At 41.6% G+C, this 25,214-nt stretch overlaps 1 protein-coding gene across 1 annotated transcript in view; it reads left to right on the top strand.

Moving 5' to 3' along the window:
* ctnna2 (catenin (cadherin-associated protein), alpha 2) overlaps positions 1–23,173 on the top strand; it is a 276,055-nt gene extending 252,882 nt beyond the window's left edge. The window contains exons 13-18 of the mRNA XM_062388807.1: positions 603–754; positions 4,749–4,862; positions 11,287–11,468; positions 13,168–13,273; positions 20,167–20,301; positions 22,041–23,173. Coding sequence (XP_062244791.1) covers positions 603–754; positions 4,749–4,862; positions 11,287–11,468; positions 13,168–13,273; positions 20,167–20,301; positions 22,041–22,328 — 977 coding nt within the window. The 3' untranslated portion in view covers positions 22,329–23,173. The remainder of the gene's footprint in view (positions 1–602; positions 755–4,748; positions 4,863–11,286; positions 11,469–13,167; positions 13,274–20,166; positions 20,302–22,040) is intronic.
* The last annotated feature ends 2,041 nt before the right edge of the window (positions 23,174–25,214 follow it).

The raw sequence follows: 25,214 nt of genomic DNA on the forward strand, positions 1-25,214 counted from the left end.
AGTGTCTGGCCAATTGATACAGACAATAAAACCAACCATTTTATGGTCAATGGGGACGTTGCTTTTGTTCCCAGGCTTTGTTCACCTCAAAAGACTTTGATGAATTTGTTTCCCTTCATAGACGTCGTGAGTTGACAGGCTGAGCTTGCAAGTTAGTGTCCTTGTGCGGCAACACTCAAGCACACACGGCAATCTCCTCACAGGTTACACACACATACACAGACACACAAACAAACTTACAGATTCCACACACTAGCACACTGGCAAACAGACAGGCTCATCTTCCTGTTGGGTAAACCAAGGTGAAATAGCTAATTGGCGTGCGATGTGCGAACGCGTGTTCTCACCTACGAGGAGGTTTGGGGTGACATCTCCCATTTTTTCTGAAGTGCACAACCGAGCACAGCAGAGATGCATGTGAGACTTCTGCAGGAAGATCATGCCCTCGACTAGAGATACAACACATCAATAACTTTACTTTCACAATACCTTTTCCATCTTCTACCTTTTCTCAGTTTGGAAAAAGGCAGATTATTAACGAATGAAATAAACCTAACCCTCCTGTCTGTCTTTCTTTGTCTCTCTCCATCTCCCTCCTTCAGTCATGCCCCGTTTTGCTGAGCAAGTGGAGGTCGCTATCGAGGCTCTGAGCACAAACCCCCCACAGGCCTTCGAGGAGAATGAGTTCATTGATGCATCCCGTCTGGTGTACGACGGTGTCCGTGACATCAGGAAAGCTGTCCTCATGATAAGGGTAAGTCGTAACCTCCTCGAAAAGAGCAAGAGGTAAAGGCTCAGCACCAATCAGCCGGAGTTTAATGCGTGTAGAAGCGCTGACAAAGACCAAGAGCAATCATTGATTTCTGGCTTCCTCCAAAATTTCAACAATTTGATGTCATGAATCTAATTTTCTAGATAATTAGTTCATTTCTTAGTTTTGCTGAATGGTAAATCAGTGTCAATGCACTCCACAATCTATTGGAATCATCAAAATTATGAAAAAGAACTTTGGCAAAATTTTTATAGTTCTTGATCAATAATTATCAGTAATCATCGTACAAAATAAATTCCCCAATAAAAAATCTGATTTAATTAAGATGACAGTTATGGCCAAGTTTGTTTTATTCAAAAACTATTTCACCATCGGTTAATTTTTTTAATTTAAATTAATTAATGATTTGAAAAACATGCTCTTTCAAATGAGAAAAAAACATTTATTCCAAACCCTTGGAAATTTGCATTTTCAGTCACTGGATTCATCACCCTGAGAGAAATCTTTCATAAACCCAGATATATTTCCTTGTATTTAATATATTGTATTATTATTATATGTTAAATTTTTTCCTCTTCATTCATCTTATCTTGACAACTCTGGTACATGTTGGTAGGACCTTGGGTATAATGTGCTACGTGTCATTGATGGCTGAAGAGGATGTGCCTGCCTTGAGTATAAAGAAAACCGTAATTGAAATCTGAAAGTCAACTGAATTCCCATCCGAGATGTCGTCCCTGTCACATTATCTGTTTTATAAAGCTGGCAGAGAGCTTTACAGAATGTCAAGATGAAAAAAAAAGCTGCAAAACAGCAGGACCCCAGCAGCTCCACTGCCTCATGTACTTATTCTGATGCTGTAGTATCTGCATTTTCCCCCCAAACTGGCCCTTCTCTCCTCAGCATGTAATTCATTTATTCAACTTTATGCAGGCTGGAAGGTTTCCCAGTGAAGCTCTGGAAAAAATCTAATTATGGAAAATAATTTGATGTTGGTAAATAATGTAAAACAGGCAGCTTTGAACTGCCTGGGACCAGCTGGCCTCATAATCCCATCCAAGTTCAATTACTTTCTGAGGAAACAACTTGGAAGATTCTTGCTTTGTCTGTTGTCTAACTCCATCATATAAAAAGCAAATGTTGGTGCCACATGTAATAGTTTGTGTGTCTGTGTGAGTGTGTTTGTGTGTCTTCGCTTATATATGTGTCTGTGATCCCCCCCCCCCCATACCCAACACCCCACCCCCGCACACATTCACACACACACACTTAAGCCTTGTAACGGCTCCTTTAGACATTTTATAACACAGATCTTATGAGCAGTGGATGGATTAAGAAACCAATTCTCCACAGTGTTTAAAATTGAGGCAGGTCTAGTGTAAAGTTATATTGAAAGTTCTGAAAACATAGTTTTGCACTGGCCTTAATGTAAACAGATAAACACGCACACACACAAACAGACAGCAGAGTAGTGGGATGGAGTTGGAGCCATTAAAATGGAACATGCAAGAAATTGACCAGTGCCTGAAGAGTGGTAGTGAATGTTTACACCCTCACGCTCTCAGCAAACTGACCTACAGCCTGTCACACAGAAAGTGAAACTTTAGCTGGAAGTTGAATCCTAAATCAGCAGTGCATTTTCAAAATTGAAAAGGGTTGTGATGAAACGGAGCATTTTGCTTCAGGTACCCGCAGCATGATGACTGATGACGGACTCAATAGACTGGTTTTGATGATGGATCCTTGAGTTTAAAGGCTCATCAGACGCCTGAACAGTGCACAGGGGTTTCTAACACTATGAGCCCGAATTTAAATTCTGAAATGTTACCACAATAACAAGTAGAATGTCTTTTAGTAGAGCTTTTTCATCAAGATGAATGAATTATTCCCCTAGGAAATTGTAAGAAATGTCAGCAACAAAAACATCCCAATGTCTCAATGTCAAAGAAAGTCCCCTCCTTGCACCAAGTTTTTCTGTAAAACCGTTTTGTAATGTTTTGCGCGATCCTGACGACAACAAACAAAACAACCAACCAGCAAACAAACTTTCAAGATTCACTACTTTATCACGAGCACAACAATAGCATACAGCAGAGTAAACTGAAGGAAAAGATGAAATTAGTGATACTGATAAGGTGGTGCAAATATCGCACAGTGCAGAGTTTAGAGGAGTGACAGTGGGTAAAAACATAAACTCCGTGGACGTTTTAATTTCATCAGTCATCGGAACGGTCACAAGGTAACAACTGAATCTGCGAGGTAACATTCTATGACCCAAAAAAACAGCAGGTGTTTCCGCTTCAGCCCCTGCATGTCGACACCCCCACTGAACCTGATTGAAATGAACAAGGGTGTGCTTTTTGTGTTCACACGTTCTTAATGATTGTGTGAACGTGGCCTGTGTCGGTCTCTCTTTGTGTTAATTGCCTTTGCTCAACCTTCACACACAGCGGCGTTCACCTCCGAAAGTCTTCTGACCAGTCTCCCCAGTGGGGCAGGTGTGGTTTGTTCTAGCAACCAAGCTGTGTCATAGCATTCTGTAGTAGAATGCCATGCTACAGGTTATGGAATGACTCTGCACCAGTTATGCCACTACCACTATTAAAGTGTGTTTAAGAAACTGTCTCACAAAGCCGAGACTTGCAATAAGTGCATTAGAGAAGGTGAAGGTTATTATGAGAAGATAAGAGGAGAAGGATTTCCTATGAGAAAATTAGGTTAGAACAGAAGAGATTTGGTGGAATAACAGGCCCACAGCGAGCAAAGAAACTACAAATATTCATTAAAATAAACAAGTGGAATTTGTGCTTGACTACACTATTATTACAATATAATATAAGGGGGGAAAAAGTGTATTGCATGAGTGCAGATAATGTTTTACTCAGGTTAGTACTGCCCCTCGTTAGGTCTCATTGTATAACTGTTATATGTTATTGTCCTTGTCTTATTGAATCCATTAGTGTGCAAATATCTGAGTTCAATGGGCCATCCTGGATCAATCACTGTTGAGGATACTAAAAAAGACATAGGGCACAATTACCAAGCAGTGTAACAGTAAATGTAATTCACTATTGCCCAAGGCTCTGGTCTGTGGTCAAACGGTTATTTGGACCCTTATAGCCAATGTGAGCTGGCTTTGTGTAGAACATGTATTGATGTAAAGAATCATTATGTCACGGCAGCCAGTGAATAGAATAACTCCCAGTGCTCTTTCCAATGCTGGCATATTGTAGAAACGATGACTTTGCACATGTCAATGTTTTGATGTGTTCCTCTGCTCTGCCAGCAAGTATGTTACCATGGGGATTGCGGCCAATAATCAGGCCTTTCCGAAACGGACATATATAGAAATGTGTTAAAAAGAATAACATGAAGGAATTACAGCTATCACACAGTAATATTTAAAGATGACACATCTTCAAAGACACAAAGTAAAACTAGTATTGTATGTTGTGGATATTTATATTGAAAAATAGACTTTTAACTTATCGTTTATTTTAAGGTTTGTATGTTGAAAGGCACTGCCACTGGGTATTTGTTTCCTTTCAGGGATCTTTTCACCCTTTTCAATAAAGCTAGATACTAGTAGGAAAAATTTCAATAATAGTATATTCAAAAACGACCTGATCAACAAATCTCTTTTTGCCATTCCCCCCATTTGTGTCTTTCCTGTTTGATCCAGTGTTGAGGGAACTTAGACAAACTGTCAGTTTTTCACAGAATACCTCGGTTTGTGATTGACTTTTAATTTGTGACATCGCTGCCACAGTTTGAACTCAACCTCCCAGCGAGGCACTGTCTACAGAAAGTGACAACAAAGGAGAACGTTTGCGATCTGTTTCTCAGGATTCCTGCACAATGGGGCATCAAGTCAAAGACAGTTGCCCTTTTTCAGTTGTCAGATTGGTTTTCCTTTTACAGTTTCTACCTCACACTTTGATTCTTTGACTCAACTTTGTCTTTGTGTTTCTCGCAGACACCAGAGGAGCTGGAAGACGACTCTGACTTTGAACAGGAGGACTATGATACTCGCAGCAGGACTAGTGTCCAGACTGAAGATGACCAGCTTATCGCCGGACAAAGTGCTCGGGTGAGTCCGTCCTCCCTTTCCCCCTGTTCCGAAAAAACTATTTGGATTTGCCTTGGTCGTTGAAGCTGACAGTTAAATAAATTATGGGGGGGAAAGGTAATTGCCTCAGTTTGCTGCAATGCAAGTTTCCAGTTCCTGGCCACACGCGAGTGGATTTATTCAACTGGTTTCACTTACATAGCATGTGGAGCAAGTGCATTTAAATAATTCTAACAAGGGGGATTATGCTAAATAAACACTGTTTGGGGATGGCAGGTGTTAAATTGCAACCACAAACAACGAAGCAATTACCAAATTCCCTTTAGATGCCACACAAAACACAAAATACAGTGTAGTTCTGTGCCAAGACTTCCGTTGTGATCGCCAGGGTCTGGTCTTTGTTGCACATTAGTAATTTTTCACTTGGGCCCAGCTTAAAGAACATTAAGAGGGTATCAGTGCTCGCTCCCCTCCAGCAATACAGAGGCTCTAGCGGTGTGTTGCATGTAGAATTGGATTGTGGATGGCAGGAGTGTGACTTGGCCCAATTTCTCTCCCTGTGGCACCAGCCTGTATTATATTGCCTGGGTCTCTACACAGTTTGCACACACAGGGGTGATGCACAAAGAAGGGGGAAATAAATGAAACTAAAACACCGGCAGATTGTTGCTAAACAAATGTTCTGTGCGGCTTTATACTTGCTGTTGTGATGCTAATTAAAAACAAAACACAATAGAAAACAAAAACAAAGCAAAAAACACGCACAAACACATGTTGTGATGCTGACCTGCAGTCACTGTGAGCACAAGTGGATATAACGGGAGATGGTTGATTCTAAATAATAGCTTAAGAACAGCATAAATAGAAAAGAGCCGTAAAGTGAACAAATATATGTTAGTAACTCAGTTGTGTGAAGCTGAAGGTTGACTCCATTGGCTAAAAGGTAGCTGCTGTTATCTAATGGTTTTACCCAACCGACCAAAACTGAAGCAGCAAAGTCCTTTCGAGAGATTTCTCAATGAAATGCCCGTTTATAAATACATCAATTGCAAACATAACCTTTACTGCGTAGGATGTTTAACATTTACTTTGAAAATAAATGGTTAATGGGGAAATTTATATAGCAGTCTCCTAATCTTCACAACAACTCAATGTTTCCCAGTACGAGTCACATTTGCCGACACAATCCTGCAGTGCTTAAATATAAACATAAGGGAAAAGAGACCTTCACCAACCACCTGCGTGAATGTGCACAATCTTTGGAGAGGCGGTGGACTAGTGGCAGAAAAATTGGACTATGGGCAGAAAGCTACGGACATCGGAATGAAAGGTCTCTGTTTCGACTCCTCGCAGTGACAATAAAAAACATACCTGGATGGACAACACCTGGATCTGTTCCAAAGTCCAAAGAGTACTCTCCCTACCCCCACTGTCTAAGTGCCCCTGAGCAAGGCACCATACTCCCCCAATATCGGCTTCCCGGGCGCCGTGAATGACTGCCTACTGCTCTGTGTATCCTGCGATGTTCACCAGATGGGTCAAAAGCAGAGGACACATTTCCCTCATCTGTTGTGTTTGGGATCAATAAATGTATCATGTATCTTGACACATGAAGATACATTCTAATCCCAGATATGAACCAATGACCTTCGAGGTGTTAACTTGTGATCTGATCACCTGAGATTAATGTTAATGATAGGTATTAACTTGGGTTTGTTTGTTTCCGTGCCATAACATAAATCAATAGGATAATGTGGCCTAAAAATATCAATCTTGAAGTTTTTATGTATAAAGTAAAACGTATTGGAACTAAACAATATTGTTTACAGTACTTCTATAGAAAAGTTGTGGGTTATATCAGTTTATCAGTTCCTCTGCTGAACGAAGAGACAACTCATAAAACGTAGACATTGTCAAATCTGAGATCCAACCATGAACAAATAGCTGCTCCAGGATGCCCGTGGGGGTCCGGGGTGTGAAGTGCTTCCAGTTTGTTGTATGTCTACTCCCACTAGGGCTCCCACAGAGTAAAACTTCATGGCCATCTGAGCCTCGACGCACCAGCGCTGCCACACAAAGGAGCTTCACAGCACCAAACTGTTAACTAGTTTTCCTGGCAGTCCACTGTGCTGTGAGTGGGCAGCTCCTCATGGGAGCAGTTTGAAGTCGCAGCACGTCTCTTTGTCATAACTTGTTGTTGTAGTGCCATGATATGAGGTGGATGGAAGGGTGACGTGTGTCAGGGTAATGAGTATTCACAGGCATTTCATTAGCAAGCTGTGCCCTCGAGTGTGCATTGAATGAATGCCCAACGATTTATCGCCGCATGTTCTTAAACATGTTTACTTCTACTTATACATTTGGCATCATCGTGTGGTGGTACATCTGGCACACCGACAAGGCCACTCGCACAGTTAATTGATATCGCCTGTTTTTCCACCCGTAGACGCTGTTGTGCCCTCAGAGACAAAACATTTACACACGCTCAAAACAAGCACATCCATAAAAAGATGTGTTTGCAGAGAAACACTGGTGATCTGCCCGGTCCGCCTCAGCCTGTCCTGTCAGGATAAAGCTTGCTCTCCTGTCACGGTCATGCCAAGTGCACGCGGGTTCTGTGTTTCTACTCCGACAAGAGGAAGCCTAATCCATTTTCTCCATTGGAGCTGACATGAGCACACAGAGGTTTACAGTCATGAGCCCTACAAGCCCCTCCAGTGTGCGGGAATCACGCGCAGGACACAGGCATGGTATCTCCGTCTCCCTTACCCGATCTCACCGTCTCCCCTTTCCTCGGCGAAGAGAGAAATCAAATCAAGTCGGGGGCAGTCCCAGGAGCCTTTGTTCCCAGTGCTTTGCCTTGTGCAATGCTCCACTTGTCACTTCTATTATACTTACGCATAAAGCTAGGTTATTAGAGCAAACATGAATAATGAGAAAGCAGAGACACACACAGGGGAAAGGAGGCCTGTACATAGTGTCTCTTTCTATTAGAGCATGCAAACACAAACTCTCCTTCTACAACACACCACGGATAATGCACCAGGAGGCAAACACAAAGCCCCCCCGCCCCACACACACATGCACCCACACCCACCCAACATCTCTTGACACAGTGATTGGATAACACTGTTGATAGGTCATCCATAAAATTGAACTCTGAGTGTCTGGGCAGTTTATTTCAAATGAAACAAATTAAAGTCATTTCAAGACGCAGCGCTCGGTGAGGAAACCCGGAAAGCGCTCTAATCCCCGCAGACGTAGCCGAGTCGCAGAGTGTATTGGCACCGCACTCCCCCGGCTGGATTTTGCCACTATGTTAAGCTCCCAAGGCCCGCTCCTCGTTGTTATCAGTAAAGCAGGGGAAGGGATTTGGGGATAAGTGAATTCTAGAGAGCAGGGGTGGGGGGAGGAGGAAGGAGGGGACCTCGGCAAGTCCCTTCCTGCTCCCCTGACATCCCAATTGGCTCATGTGTTTACCCCTGTGCCGCAGTTTTCTTTTGTATTCAGAGCCCCCCTCCCCTCTCTTGTTCTCTGTCTCTCTGTCTCTCTCTCTCTCTTTCTTCTTCCCTGACGCTCTCTCTCTTTTGTCACACCATTTTCAGAGAATACCAAACAAATCCCCAACTCTCTCTCCCCAACCTCCCTTGATCCCTAATTTTAGAAAATGGATGTACAATCCAAGTTGTTGAGTTTCAAGAGACTTTTTGCTCCCTTTAGCTGTTTGGGAGAAAAGTTCCTCTCGGTTCTTCCTGCAGCTACTACGTGCACGAAAGGGAGGAAAACTTTATGAGTGCAGTTTTAAAAACATCTTCACCTCGTCTGCTCTGATTCTCAATCATCTCATCTCATTTTCTAGATAAACCTTATCCTCATTTTGACACCGGCAGCATTATGCATGAGGTAATTATAGAAATAAGTGATTAATTGGAGCCTCAACAGTTGGGAAGCGAGAACAATTTGAGCTCAAAATATATGCTAACAACCCTCCATCCTGAAAGTCTCAGCGATCTGCCTGGTGGCACAGGGCACTCACCGGTGTCACTATTGATTAGGAGGCAATTATAGTGCAGCGTTGCCTACATTCTATTTTTGGCTGCATTAAACATGAAAAATATTTAGCAAACCATGTACGAGGGAGATGTAAAGTTTAGAAAGATTATAATTAAAATTGACAATATTGCTTCAGACAAAGACAAACTTAGACAAACCCTATCAGCCAGTGATTTAGATTAATATAATAATTGATTATGTGCTGATATTTATTCAAACCCTTACCTCACATAATTTACTTATTGCTGTTTTATTCTCCAACTTGAGCTCATCATGGTTTATCAGTGCCTGAAAACAGTATAATAGAACAGGGTGTTTCACTGAGAAGGTAATACCATGTGAACAGGTATGGATTGGTAGCCACTTTATTTGAGACTTTTGTTACAAATTGGTTATTAAACATCATTAGTCCTAATTAATACAAGTCAGTATTTAGCTATTTAATCTTTCTGATATGGAAGTTTTGGTAACTTGTGGAATTGCAGATATGCAGTAGATGTTTTATCTTGGGTTAAAGAATAAGTGGTGCAGGAAGCCCAGAGCAGGGAACAGCTGTGTGAGAACTATTCAAGCATTCAAGCATTCCTCCAAAGTAAATTTTACCCAGCTGAAATCACTGGTTTAAAAATATTGGTTCCTCATTATCCCGTCTCAATTTGTTTTAAATGTGAGCAGTGTTTTCACCCCACACACTGTTTAATGGGATTTGCTGTTGCACTGTCGCCTGTGTGGCTTGGCAGCAGCAGCAGAGGGATACTACACTGGGCCTGAATGAGCTGGTTTTGTGGTTTGTTTATGCAATTCCCAGGATGCACCAGCCACACTCCGCTGCCACATCCCCGAACACCCATGGGTGATTGAGTGGCTGATGATAGAGTCAAGTTTGTGATGTGGTTACACCATCGGTCGGCCAACTGCAGCATAACTGGCTTTGTTTCTTTTTCTCTTCTCTTTTTTTTCATTTTACATATGCAGCCAAAGTCCCAACATGGCCATCTTTAATTTCTGTCTATGCTGCTTTTCAGACAACATCACAGTTACAGAATCAGGATTGTAGCGGAGCAGATGAGCGGTGTTGAAATGGCTTGGAAGTGACTGGTGGTAAACATGTTGATGGCGGGTCACTATTTCAAGCTTTCAATTATTGGGACTTTGATACCGTCAGTGTGAGCATAGAGAGCAGCAGAGAAGTAAACAGATAAATGAATGAAACCGGCTTACCGTAGCCATTAATATATTCCAATTGAGATATCGCAGCTCTACAAAGTTTTCCTCTACTTGCTCATTTTCTCACATTTACCATACACATCCAGTCATACCCTGGTTTCGACAAATCCATTGGCCTCGGATGAGAAGGTGCAGCCTCCATGCTTCTGCCTGTAATTTAAATTTGTATTCTTCAATGCTAGAGTCCCTCCAATTCCTGCTTATTTCCTTTAAAAGAATTTCAGGAGCACAAGTCATCACATTTTTTTTCATTTCATTTTCCTCCTGACACCTCTAACAGGAGACATGAGCAAAGTGACGCACTTTCTCACTGAGCTCCGCCTGCACCCCCACACACCAGCTTTGCTGTGAGCGAGGGAAAAGGAGGACAAGGGCGATTATCTCATTAAGAGAATAGCATTTCTTGGAGGAAGGTCTATAATACATGAGTTTGAAAAACAATAGATGATAACTTTTTCTTTTTTTTACTGTACTCGTTTTTCTTTCACTGCCTCTTGAGTCAATAGAATTGACCTAATGGAAACCAGGTTACTCTTCCTTCCATCTCACCTCCCTGACATAATGTTGAACCAATGCATTATTCATTCTATGGTCTAAGAAGCCGAGGTAATTATACATTTATCTCCCAAATAATACCGGCTCCTTACTGCGCCTGTGACCTTGCCAAGAGATTTATGCCGTTTTGTACCTGCCCCCAAAGGCCGCTGAGCGAGCAAATGTATTCTCATTGAGGAAAAAATTGAAGGCAAAATGGATTTGCTCTTTATGGGTATAAGATGTCAAGGGGTTTGAAAAGGTCCAGTCATTAAATGTAAAGTTTAGAACTTTATTTTGAAGCATTTCAGAAGGGCAGGGATAGCCAGACTCTAAACTTAATGTTTGAGTTTTGTAGGGCGGATTAAAAATGGTCTGGTCAGAAAAAAATAGAACAACTGCTGCTCCGGCTCTGCCTTTCATACACTTCCCTTTATACTCTTTCTCCTTAACTAATCCCTCTTCTTATTCGCCCCTTCCCTCATTTCCCTATCGTGCTGTCCTCCACAACCTTATCTCCCTCCTTTACCTCAATTTCTCTCCTCTGGCATTTCCTTCATTCGGCACGAATAACCTCTTCTTTCCCATCTAATGCTTCTGTTTCCTCCACTCTCTTCCATGTCGCCTGCAGGCAATCATGGCGCAGCTTCCCCAGGAGGAGAAGGCCAAGATTGCGGAGCAGGTGGAGAGCTTCAGACAGGAGAAGTGCAAGCTGGATGCAGAGGTGGCCAAGTGGGACGACAATGGAAACGACATCATCGTGTTGGCCAAGCAGATGTGTATGATCATGATGGAGATGACTGACTTCACCAGGTAAATGTCACACATGCTAAGCGACCTAAGCCAGAGATGTACCAGAAACAAGCTAAACATGTATATAATATAAAAATGTTATGTTCATATGGTAAATTTTTTAGCAAATAGTTGCCTAATTATGCATCTAACTGATACAAAGAGGCCAGAGAGTATTATCTGGATCTTTAGCTGCCTAATGTTCCTCTTTGCTCACCAGCCAGTAGCTTTCTATAGCTTAGAGTAAGTTTATTGATGCTTTTTGCTGTAAATAACCGTGGAGTTTTAAGATTGAACCAAAGCAGAAAAGCTCGTAAAACAATGAGCCGAAAAATGCTGAGAAGCTCTATAGCGCTGAGGGAAGCAGCGAGCTCTCTAATGGTTTATTCTCTCTCATATAGGTTTCTTTTATATCAATTGCTTATACAGAAAAAGGATCCAGTTCATATATTAACGTGCATTAAGTGACAGAAACAGGATTTTTGAGAAAGTTTGCGTTTCCAAATACGAAGTGACTCGGCTAACCTCAGTTGTAATGATGATGCTGTGACTCAAAGAAATAATAGATCATCTGTTTGCTTATGTTTACGAAAAGCCGGCAGCTTTCGTTTCAATCTCCTCCATCTGCGCTCAGCTATATCTGGAAAATCCCTAATGCCCAACTAATGTGTTATCTGTTTCGAGTTGTGATCCACTCTGCAAAAGCATATCATGGAAGTAACCAAAGAGAAGAAAATAAATCAAACTCAGAGCCACGTGCGATTAGTCATGAGTGATTATGGCAGTGGTGCTGTAACTGCACCATTATCACTTGGCTTTGACCCCAGTGACTCAGATCGGCATGAACAAATTTAGTGGAAACTTCAGTTTCACCCTGACTAAAAAATTAGACAATTCATCCGGACAAACGCGCTTATCTTAGCCACATTCACTCTCTGTCGCGGGAAATCAAGAAAACACAACACAGGCGCAGTTGTTGGCCATTATTTCCCTCTTTTCAGTTATTGTCGTCAACTTGAGTTAGTGTCTGATTGTCTGAATTCTCACTGATCTCGGCGTTTGATAAGACATGGCTACCATGGCTGAACGATGCGAAAACGAAATAACAATACGCCAGTTCTCATACTCATCACATCATTTCATTATATTCACACTCCATCTACCGTCTTTTTTATGTGTTTGCACATTGGCTCAACAGGCTTTGTACCAGGGAGCTGGTGGGGAAATGTCCAATTAATGTCAGGTTCAAGTGATTTCAACATTTACGCTCACAGAGAGCTCCTCTGGGTAATGTGAAGGGAAAGTTCAGGGCTGCGGTGCAAGTCTGAAAGCAGCTTTTTTTTTCTGTCACACTGTGCCTCACAGGGCACTAGTGGCTAGTAGCCAAGGTTTTTTTTTCACGATGTTGCTCGATTATAATTGTTATATTTATTTTCTGATAATTATAAGTCTTTGGTGTCTTTGTGCTTCGAATCATGTTGCTATAATGGACCCCTGTGAACAAAGCATTCAAAGATAAACTGAATTTGTTCCATCCATTACAGTCTGGATTTCAATATGTAATATTCTCGCTGACAGCCACAGCAAATTAGCTGTTGTACGAGCTTGTGTGTCACAGGGGTAACCTCCGTCTTTGAATGCAACCTATGCATATGCTCGGCCTCTGCAACTCCACCCACATTCACTTTTTCCTTCTTTATCACTCTTCGAAAATACCCAGAGGCAAAGGCCCCCTGAAGAACTCCTCAGATGTGATCAACGCTGCGAAGAAGATTGCAGAGGCTGGCTCCAGGATGGACAAACTTGCCCGTGCTGTTGCAGATCAGGTAACTTTGCTTCCATTCACTGTAATTTACTGTAATACTTTAAATCAGCCGGAAACAGTCTCTGGCTGCGTCACTGTAGCTGCAGAGCACATTACCAGTTTTGAGTAATCGTGGACATTGGAAATCTTCAATGTGGGCATGGATGAGCCCAGCTGGAGTGGTGGGCTGTGTGGTCACGTGACTTTGTCTCCCGATGGGGCCGCCTCTATGAAAGCAAACAGCAGAACCGAGTTGTCGCTAATATAATTAGCTCCCAACCAAGGTGTTGCATTCATTATCAGATGAGTACCTCTCTAAAACACGCTGACAAACCAGTTTCAATATCTAATCAATCTGTGCTGTGCTGAGGGAGGATGAGAGTGAAAAGAAATAGGTGTGTATTCCTAGTGTGTGTTTGTGTGTGTGTGTGTGTGTGTGTGTGTGTGTGTGTGTGTGTGTGTGTGTGTATGTGTGTGTGCATGCAGCAAATGAAGTGGGAGGTATTTCAGAACGCCAGCAGCACTCCAGGTCATGCATAATCTTCTTCACTCTGTCTATCTCTAATAAGCATTGAGAATAATCTCGGGCACAAGACCCACTGATTTATTAAGGCAGCATCTTGTCATTGTAATTGCTACTGCTGTTTGCTACCCAACCCTCGGGAATGATTATCGTTGGGTTTGGCGTCACATGCTTAGCTTCTTTCACAGTGTTTCAAAAATGTCAAATTGCAATAATCAAATGTTACTCTGAAGTCCAGCAACTTTAGTCATATGATCACCCACAATGCTGCTTTATCTTAACTACAATTTGCCAAATTTCACAAACTCAAATACATTATATATAATAAACAGCCACAAATGATGTTTTTAGGTTTGGATTCCGTGCAATATAGATAACTAGACGGTGAATGAGTCATACCTCTGGAAAAGCATAGTTTTAGCCACTGTGGGACGACGCACCAAGCCGAGTCCACAACATGCACATTAGATATATTAAAATACCACTTTATAAAGATAATATGACAAACATGTCTGCAAACAGTGGCTTATTTACTTAAGCTCAGTATTCACTTCCTTTTCCGCTCTGTTTCAATTTCCGCCAAAACGTGTTTTGAGCTGTTTCGACTGAACCAACTGCTCTATAGCATTCACGTGCTTGGTGCTGACTCTGTCTGACAGCCATTTTAGTGTTGAGCAGAAAGTGAACACTGTGGTTGAGCAGAGCATTTCTGCGGAAAACTGCTGCCTGCTGTATCTGGAAGCTGATGAGAGGAGTGAGACTAAAACCCGAAACGGCAAAGCTGCAGGCCAGAAAACCTAAAACAACGACTTAAAAGACACCAGGCTCCATCGAGCTGGTGGGACCTGCCGTGTCTGTTGATAATTACTGTATCTGTGGATTCATCACTGCAAGACACCCCCACTGCGGTGAAGATATTTAGTACACGGTATGTGTAGAACATATTCAATATAGTTGGAAAAGTTGGATAGGAGAAAGTTTTTCATTTATTTTTCAAGTTCTTATCGGAACAGTAAATCATTTTCAAACACTTGATATAAGATATGCTCGTAAGATGTTGCTATATCCTGGTAAAATTAAAGATAAACAAAATGCAGGAGGATAACAAATACAAGCTTTCCCAAATGCTATTTCTTGAAAAGTCATTAAAACATTTTTTAACACATTTTGGGCTCATTGATACCTTACAGGGTACTACATACTGTACGTCTCTATATTTGAAGTGCATACATGTTAAGGTTAAAGTGTGTAATAATTTCTGCATCTGAGAATTTTCATCATCTCTTGCCCTAATCTGACAATATTTGTCTTCACAATAAAACATTGTATTGGCAAACCCTCTGCTGTTAGCACAGTGCAGAATGCTTGTCAGCTTGAGTGACCGGAATTTATTCTAAGCCTTGGACTGACCAGAAGGCTTTAGTCACTGTTTTCCACAGCATATTGCATGACAGAACAAAGTTTCGGGCTCAACTCTGTCTGTTGTGCAGCAATTAGCACAAACAGAGCGATGAAAAGCAGCTTTGTACATAAACATGTTCCCGTGTTTCCATGTGTGTAAACATTTGTCTCGAAAAGCTGGTCTCGGGTCTGTTTCACGGTTTATGTGTGCGTTCAGGGCAGAATCTGGGACAGAAAGGCAGAGGTAAGCGTGCACTTTTCCTGCGGGTGCTTATGTATTCACTTCTTGGCTTGTAGGCTGCCAAGTGATGATCAGTGTTTAACAGGGTTTAGGTGGGAGTGAAGCTGTCACATGGCAAATCACTGGCAGAGCCTGTGTCTGAATCAACAGTTGCTGCAATGAAAGAGCAGGTGGCTTGCCATTTTTAATTCTCACTTAAATGTTTCCTAGACCAGTGTTGACTAAATATTCAGAGCCTTCTGTTGCACTTCCAGAGACATCAGAGCTACGATTAGAAAATAAAGAGGGGCTTGAGGTCCTTTTTCTTTTCCTGCATGAAATTTATTATGAAAGTGTTTTCATGTGAGTCACTTGAGACATCTGTTTGTCATCCCATAAAGGAAATGGAATTAATTAGTAATAGATAAAACAGCAAAAGTTTCCTTTTCTCAAGCATCGTATTGGAATTACACAACAAATAACAGTACACTTATATTCATACTGGATGAGGAGTACAAGTATTTTGCATTCACACAATCCGGTGACCAACCTGTACTGGTTGACAGGGCTGCGGGTCCGCAGTAGGAATAAAGGCTGCTTCGCTGCCTGCAGGCAGGTCCCTTAAGTAGCAAACCTTGTTGCTATGACTCCACATCAGCCCTATTGATGAGCATATGTGAAGCAGAAGAAAATTCTGTGTGGAAGGACAGTGAGCTCTTTCATAGTCATTTAAGCACAGCACTTGACGTAGAAAAACCCCTTGAGGCAACTCACCCCATTTCACTCCAGCGATGCCTTTTTTGCTACTCTACTTCTCCCTCTCCATTTCCCCCCCTCTGCTTCATTCTATAAGTTCCTCTCCTACACATATTATGCAGTAAACAGTGCAAACCGGCTGTACAGAGAAATGAGCAGCTACATCTATCAGCCCCGACAATGAAACAGGTAGATGGTTTTAATGAAACAATCTGATCCATGGGTTGGCATTTAACATGTTTTTCTGGGGTGTGTTATTTTCTATGGCAAAGATCAAATTACATACATCTGCCATTACATTAAAACTTGATGATTGTTCTAATTTCAATGCTGACCGGTGTGTTGTGTGAGACATACATTATCATACTTTAAGTGTGGACCGACAGCCCAAGCCCATTCATTACCTCTGAAGCTATAAACCAGAAAAGTAAGAGATGTTGTTTTCGATGGTTTGTAGCCGATGTTCTTGAAGAAAATATTGCAATTTAAGGCGATTCCTTTTTGTCGTATATTCAAGTGTATGCACAAGTGACTGTTTACGGCAGTGGAAGATGTGGGACTGACACATAATGTATACAGTGACACCTCTCCTTGTAATAAAGGAATCAATTCATAGCATAATAGAATTGTTTGATTGGCTTTAATAACAGCAAGAAAAGTTTCGGGTGTAATTCAAGTTTGGACATTAGCAAATGTCCCGCGTCACTTAAAACTGTCAGTTTGTTAATTATAAACGCTGCTAAACAGATGCAAAGTTTGAAGCTTTGACTTCCAGGTTTCCCTTTAGTTGTCACAGTAGAGACTTCTGTCCCACAGAGTCCATAATAAGAAGAGCAAATCTCCTGTAGCCTACGCTGACAGCAGTGAAACCAAGTGTGAATGATGTGTAATTAAAAGGCTTCTCAGTAAAAACAGAAACTGCAGTTTAATGGGAAGTGAATTGAGAGGTGTCATTACCAACTATCTATAAAGATTGATTGGGAGTAAAAGCTGTCAGCCGGAAGTACTACAGCTCAGTTTGTACCAAGATGGATTTTTTAAGGGACAATGTAGTTTATTCTTTCATATTTCTTATAATAAATAAGACAGATTATGTTGTTTTCTTACCCGATCCCTTTGGATGTCATAATTTAAAAGAAAAAAAAAAAAAGTTTGACTAATACCAAAGTCTTTCATTACGTTATCAGCACTACAGTGGTTCCTGCTAACTGACTGGGATGAGTCTGATAGTTCTGTGTTTTGGGAATGTGTGCAGACAGGATGACTTCTCTGTGGGGCCAACACTCAGGTCCATATCTGAGGAGGTCATGAGATTGTTTTTGTCATCGCACCATATCACTACATATGTATGTTAACCTGAGGCAAAAGAGGCCACAGATTGAGTGGGGGGGGTGGGGGGTGGGGGGGGGGGGATTACTCATTCATTCTGTCAATGTTAGTTCATGGCAACCAGCCACATTTCTCATATTGGATCTCTTCATATTAATATGTAAGTACTTGAAAGGCTCTCCCATCACAGACTTACTGCACAGCTTACAATGCAGTACCAATACAGCAGATTGGAAATTTCAGTAAAGTCAAAGGACAGAATGTTTGGAAAGGTGTCCGTGAATGGAAGCACCAGATTGTTCTGTTACATATTAGTGATTCATTTGAACTTTTGTATTACAAAATGACAGCTGGTGGAATGAAGAGTTGGAAAGGGAGAAAAAGTAAATAAGGTAGTTACTTAAAGGAAATACGTGGTTTCTGTGTAATGTACAACGTGTCTTTGGTGGATACAGTACCAGAGACTGGATGAGCAAATAAAACGATTAGCAGCTTTGTTGAAGTAACTGACAGGTGAGGGCTCAGCATCAGAGGCACAGTGGTGCTCCAGTCAGTTCCAAGAAAGATCATGTAACAGCGCCAAACAAGCTCCTTTTAAATCTGTCACAGTCATTTCATTTTGAATAACTCTCCTCTGTCATTTCCTTTACCCAGTCATAGAAATGTGAATAATACACAAAGGTTAATATTTCCTCTTTTAACAATGAATAATTTAGAAAAGGTCAGTCTTACCCGTTTTAAAATGCAGCAGCAGGGTGAGGTGTGACTTGGTGTTTTGACAGACTGCCACACTATGATAGTGTGTTGCCCTCATCTCGGCTCCGGAGTTCACACATCTCCCTGAATTACCCACTGGGAGCATGTTTCATTCATTCTGCGCCGAATTATGCAGAAAAAAAAAAACTATTCACCTATGTCTTTTTACAAAAAAAAAAAAAAAAATGAACTTCCTGAAATGTGGAGAGAAGTGCTGAAGTCAGGGGGAGTTTCAGAAGGAGATGTAAAGTCAGTCAGTGTTAAATGCACACAGAGAGAGAGAGAGAGAGAGAGAGAGAGAGAGAGAGAGAGAGAGAGAGAGAGAGAGAGAGAGAGAGAGAGAGAGAGAGAGAGAGAGAGAGAGAGAGAGAGAGAGAGAGAGAGAGAGAGAGAGAGAGCGCATGTCAATGGGCCTGGCAAAGTAATGGGCCATACAGTTTATTTACATCCACAGGAAATCTGTGGAATAAATGGACTATTATTCAACTGCACAATGGAGAGCAATTGTGTCACGTCTGTATCACACTTGCCTGGGGCAGCCCTGTGTGTGTGTGTGTGTGCCTGTGTGTGTGTTTGTGTGTGTGCCAGTAGCGTGAAGAGCAGTTAGCTGTGATGCTAGCCAGGACTGGCGGTGCAGTGATAAAAAGCCCAAGGAGCAGCTTCCCTCTGCCTCACTGGCTGCTCTATGAGCGAGCAGCTCGGCCTCACTCTGCAGTTAGTGACACTTAGTGAGAGGGAACTGGTACTGGTGACGTCTCTGGTCTTATTTACTGTGCCGTCGAAAGTCCTGTGCTGATAGCAGCCATAACTATAAATGTAATTCCTTGAATTGCTCTTTCAAATCCTATTTGTAGGTTGCAGATAGAAACATTTTACCACCAGACAACAGTATAACTGTGTTTTACTCCCTCTGTTTTTGACCAGCGCTGAGAAGCACTTGTGGCCAATCATTACTATTTGTCTTGGAATAGGGGGGGGGGGTATTCATATGACATGCTCGAAAGTCAATTTGCCGACCCCCCCTCTGCCAACAAGACCAGGAAATGAGTTGTGCATTTGCCCACACTATGCTGCAGAATGTCTTAGTTAGGACCGTTTAATATTAATGACTAGAAGAAAGGTGTTGCTACAAAATGATGCTCAAAGTGTTAAGGCAGCTGATGCAGTGTTCTTAACCCACTGGGAGCTTAGTGGGCCAGAGCTGAGTCCTGGAAGACTTCCAGATGGAATAACAGGGGCAAACGGTTTGATAGGAGGAGACCTGAGGAGATTCTGCTCGTATTCCCTGTTGGTCCATTTGCTGCACTGTATGAGTGGGTTCTTTACTACTGGAGTAGCACTGCTGGATCTTTAACTAGCAACCCAAACACTGGAACCCTACTGTTGCAATTGTTGTTTTTGTGTTTTCTTCTTCAAAAAGGCCTCAACATCAGATTTATCACTTTAGAATACACATCTCAATCGTGTTTATGTCAATATAAACATACATCCTATAGATCCAGATGATTTTTCAATGATAAAAAAGGTAGACTCTGTCTGACTGTTGCCCCCCCCCCCCCCCCCAAAAAAAAAAGGTGATATTATAGTATATTTAATATTTGTACCACTAGGTTCATTTTTGTAAAATCAGAAGTTGAATAACCAGTACGCCACCTGTCAGGCTCGACTGCTGACCAACGTGAGTTCTCAGTCCATAATAAGACATTGTTACCATGGTGATAGCTGTCCCTCAATGTCAGGAGTCACTCATACAAAATAATCTTCACTGTCAACACTGCACCTCTGTTGGTTCTCAGCAACACAACCACTAAGTCAGACTATAGACAGCACATTAAAAAGATCATGTTCATGTTACCGCACAAACAATGACAACTTAAAGATATGTTATGTGTGTTCTGACTGTTTCTCTTTGTGTCTCTTTCCCATCCAGTGCCCTGACTCAGCGTGCAAGCAGGATCTGCTGGCCTACCTGCAGAGAATTGCCTTGTACTGCCATCAGCTCAACATTTGCAGCAAGGTGAAAGCTGAGGTTCAGAACCTGGGCGGAGAGCTCATTGTGTCTGGGGTAAGTTTATAAAAAGTCATATCATAGTCAAGCTTCACCACACAGCAGCCATGTTGGAAAAGCTCCTGAGCAGTTATTGTTGGCAAACATGACCAGATCACAACCTAAATGGGCATAACTGCACTTTCACCATGACATAAAACCTGGACATAAAGAATCACTAGTTTAATATTTGCCTCTAAGTTCGGTTTAAAACACATTTTCCCTCTGCTTTTACAAAGCTGACGCAATGTTCTGCTTAAATCAGTGCAACGGCACAACTGACAAGCGATTGTCTTATTAAAGGAGAGGTAGGGTGCAGTACTTTCACAGTTTGTCTGTTTCTTACAGTCTATCCATACAGATCAGCACTCGGTCAGTTTTTATCAGTGATGCCATAGATACACTCAAAGGATAGAGTCACTGGATTTCATGCCATGCACTGCTGGTGGGCGGACCTTTTAATTCAAGGTCAAAAGAAAGCTTGGAAGAGCAGATAAAGGGTCATGCATATTAAGGCTGACGCCATTATTTTAGACCGATTACCAGGTAATAATACAAGGAAGATGCACTGCAGGCTTTATTCCTTTTGTGTGTTTTATGAATCATGAACCTGATAATCACTGCTAAAGGTACAATTAGATTCTTAGCCCATAATGCTTTCTTTGGGCCTTGAACAGATATGAAGTCAGTTTTCATTTATTGTCAGAAGTTCGGATTTGACCATCTTAACAGCATTTGACACACTGTCAGATAAACCTACTGAAGCAGATTTTGATTTTAACTTGCAAAACATTTACGAAATCCCAAGAAGCATAGTGGAAGGACAGACAGAAATTATTTTGACATCAGAAAAGAATACCCTTCAGACCTGTAGAGCTTTAACAAAATGTCTGTGGATTTTTAAGACTAAAGTAATTTGTTGTAACATGATTTAATTCTAGTCAGTTCCTTATATACAGAGTTTTTAAAAGGAGACACAAGCTTCATGCTACTCTGCATCTGCCATTACACTGAATTTAAGAATCAAATTCTCTATCACGGGATAAAGCAGAGAAATCGCACAGTTTTGTTTGACTTATCTTGCTTTGTGTTATTTTTATATTTTGTCTTTTATTTTACTATTTTAAAACTGGATGCAGTCACAATAACACACTTCATTGCACATTGTACCATGTATAAATGTGTACGTGACATATAAAGCTGATCGTAACTTATCTTAGTTTGATGTGTTGTGGCGAATTAAAACCTGACTTGGCTTTTTACCTATGCTTTGGATTTCCATGCATCTTGTTATCAAAACAGTTCTTCATGATTTCTCAGGACTCTATTATAGTTTGTCTCGCATGAGTTTTGCGAGTCCTGCTGAGATTTTAACCTTTTCATGGTGGCCAGCTGGAGTCCACGCTCATTAAATCTGCACAGTTGACTCGTCTCAGCAGGAGGTAGAAGGAGGCCCACTGGCCGCCGACCCTTAAATGTCAGCCAAACAAAACAGACGGAGACAGAGGTACACCTGACCCCTGTCTCTGCTAATTAAGGCCTGCTAAAATAAGATGTCATATAGCGATGGCCATGTTTTTATCCTGCTTAATTGCCTGTCATGGCACAGACCTCCTAGGTGCTGTATGTAGCCTAATCATCCCTTATTTGCTCAAGAAAGTGTGGCACTTTTCCTTGTAAGAGACACGTTGACTAACTTGACTTGACCCTTCCTGTTTCTCTCTCTTCCCTTTCCGACTGTCCTTGCCCTCCTGCAGTTGGACAGTGCCACCTCCCTGATCCAGGCAGCCAAGAACCTAATGAACGCAGTGGTGCTGACTGTAAAGGCATCTTACGTGGCATCCACCAAGTACCAGAAGGTGTACGGAACAGCGGCGGTCAACTCACCCGTGGTGTCCTGGCGTATGAAGGCCCCGGAGAAGAAGCCGCTGGTGAAAAGGGAGAAACCCGAGGAGTGTCAGACACGTGTTCGACGAGGCTCCCAGAAGAAACACATCTCCCCCGTCCAGGCCCTCAGTGAATTCAAGGCCATGGACTCCTTCTAAGAAAGAAAGCAACACCTCGTCATACGTACCCCAGAAAAACGACAAAACATGACGCTGACAAGTTGAAGAAAAAAAGTCCCTTTTTACATTGTGTTACCCCGCCTCTGTTTGCCCTGTGTGTGCTTGGTGACATCTCAGGAGGACTACAGTACATATTAAACTGCCACACTGCGGCTCCTTGGAACACTGTGGGCCTCGTGGCCAGCACACACCCAACACTATTTATCGGTCTTATTGTAGCTTATTATGTGAGAGCCAAAATGTGACACAAACAATACTTTTGAAAATATGGGAGTTGAAAAAAAAAATAAAAGAAACATATCAGGGGAGGAAGTGTCATGTTAAAAATTTGTGGCAGTTGATGTTCTAGCTATATCATTAACGTGCTACTGACTGGCTGCTTGTATACACATTTAAACTGTCTGAATGGAAATCCTGAATGGTACAGTAGAGAAGTTAATCTAAAGGGGGAATATCGATGTTGGTATATGCTCCCCCTCGATATTCTTTTTTTCAATTTGAATGTTAACCTGTAGTGATAGGAATAACTTATGTTAAAGATACCTGGAAGTGTCAGCATCCAAGTAGTTTCCTCGTTCCTGACGATCATAATAATAATCCATATGGTGTTTTTTTTCCAAAAGACACTGATGGTCTGTTGTATTGCCTTTTTAAATTCATTTATTTAATTAATACATCACTAACTACGATGACCTTGATTGGAAGTTGTGTAGCGTATAAATATAGACGGAGAGGTTTGAGTAGTTGTGGTTTGCTCAGAGAATAGAAATCCCTGCATACAGTACCTTTATATTCACCCTTCTCTAATAAATCCCTCAACTTGACCCTCAAAGATCCACGTGTCTTTCTTGCCATCACATTTGTAGCAGCTGCTTTATCAACATGGGCGTCCTACAGCAGGGATTGCTTTGAATAATTGGAACGATTGGGCATAATCATTAGAGATCACCATGCGAGAGCTGCAAGTGGAAGGATTCCAGAGGAGGAAAGACGACAAATATCTATTAGTACTAAAAGCTTACATCCATATTGATTCAGGGTTGTAGGTCAAGCTCCATTACTTCACTGTGACTTGAGATAATTGCTCTTAGGTCAGCAGTGTTAGTGCTGTTGCTGATATTTGGACCTCAGCCTTCACGTTAACTGACAATCACACCTGCCAGATGCACATAAAATACAGACTGCATATGGTAGGTTTTTAGGAATGCCAGCTGTGAGGTTGTTCAGTCGGTCACTTGGTCCATCATTTTAGTCATAACTGAAATATCTCCAAAAATACAATCATATGGAATGGAGGAATATTTCTTACAAAAATGTTTAGGCCCCGAATGAATCCTACTCAAATTGAATTTCCTCCGATTTTCCTTCAAGTAGTATTAATTTGGAATATGTTCAGGAATGTTGTGTGGATTGCCATTCAAATTGGTACAAACATTTGTGGTCACCACAGGATGAAATGTTAGAACTTTGATGATCTCTGAACTCATCTAGCACTAAACAAGATCACATTTCAATTTGTTTATGACTTGGTTGTTTTTTGACGAAATGCCTCCAAGATTTATGACTTTACTATCAACCTGAAATCAAATCATTGTCTATGTATACTTTAATATATTCACACTCCATCATTTTAGTGTCAGAACTCCTGGGGGGAAATACAGTACCCTAAAGATGGACACAACTGAATAAAAAATGAAACACATATTTAAATATGAATGTCCAAACTCTTTCAATCTTAGTATTAAGAGTAAACTTCAACACTGAGTACATAGGAAGAAGTGAACAAGGGGCTGATTCTGGTCATGGCCCAGGCTTACAGTTCCTTAAAATACAGTTTCTCTGATAGAATGTCAAACTGAGCAGTCCAAACTGTATCTCAAATTTAACTGCTGAGTCAGTGTCAGGTACATAAGCCAGCACTGACCACTGAAGTCTGTGTCAATCTCTCTTAAGCCCACTGAGTTACTGGGGAGAGTGCAGGGGTGTTGGAGCAAGAGCATTTAAAGAGCTGGACTCAACTGCAGCCTTAAACATGCCTAGTCAGCAAGGCAGCAAACCTCACAACCCTCTGGGCTGTGAGTATAAAAGTCTGAGCTCTCAAAAAGCAGAGAGTCATCAGTGCGGATACGACACATGTTATGTTTGTACAGCTCTCTGGTCTTTGGGCGAGCACTGAGACCTGCCTTTATGCCAAGTGATTCCAGTGAATGAGTTTATACTACGGGCATCACCGGCCCGACCCCGCCAACAAAACCCAGAGAGCAAATCAGTGATTGCTTAACTTGACCTTTATCTCTTTTTAATCAAATCACAAGCAACAACACCTATCATTGTCCCACCATTGGCTCACACAGCACTAGATTAGATAATTTAGCAGTTTGGTCCTCACTCTTTATGTATCCACGCTGTACTGCAAATACAATACAATACAACCATTAAACTCAACATGCATCAGGCAGCCATCCGTATCCAGAGTACCCTGTGTTTAGGAAATAGGACCGGGGGGGGGGTGACACGGTCCACCAAATGGTGGCTTCATTCCTGGCTATATAACTACATTAATCCCTGTGTGTATCTGTCTCAACCATACAAATAAAACATGCCTGTTCTCCTCTTAAAATGAAAAACAAATAGTTTGAAAGGAGAAGTGAAAGTAACTGAAATGCCACTGAAAGGTAGGATATAAATACTGTGATTTGAGCGTTGTCAACACTGGATGTGCTGTATTAAAAGGATTAAAACAGAGTTCTAATCTAGTTAAACAAACCTCCCCCGGACCGACTATAAAAATAGACGGAGAGAGAAATCACTTAAAGGTCCCTGAGGCAGAATGGTGATGAACTGCGTACAACCAGCTGCTGCAAT

The sequence above is a fragment of the Platichthys flesus genome, chromosome 5, assembly GCF_949316205.1.
Source record: "Platichthys flesus chromosome 5, fPlaFle2.1, whole genome shotgun sequence".
Classification (NCBI taxonomy): domain Eukaryota; kingdom Metazoa; phylum Chordata; class Actinopteri; order Pleuronectiformes; family Pleuronectidae; genus Platichthys; species Platichthys flesus.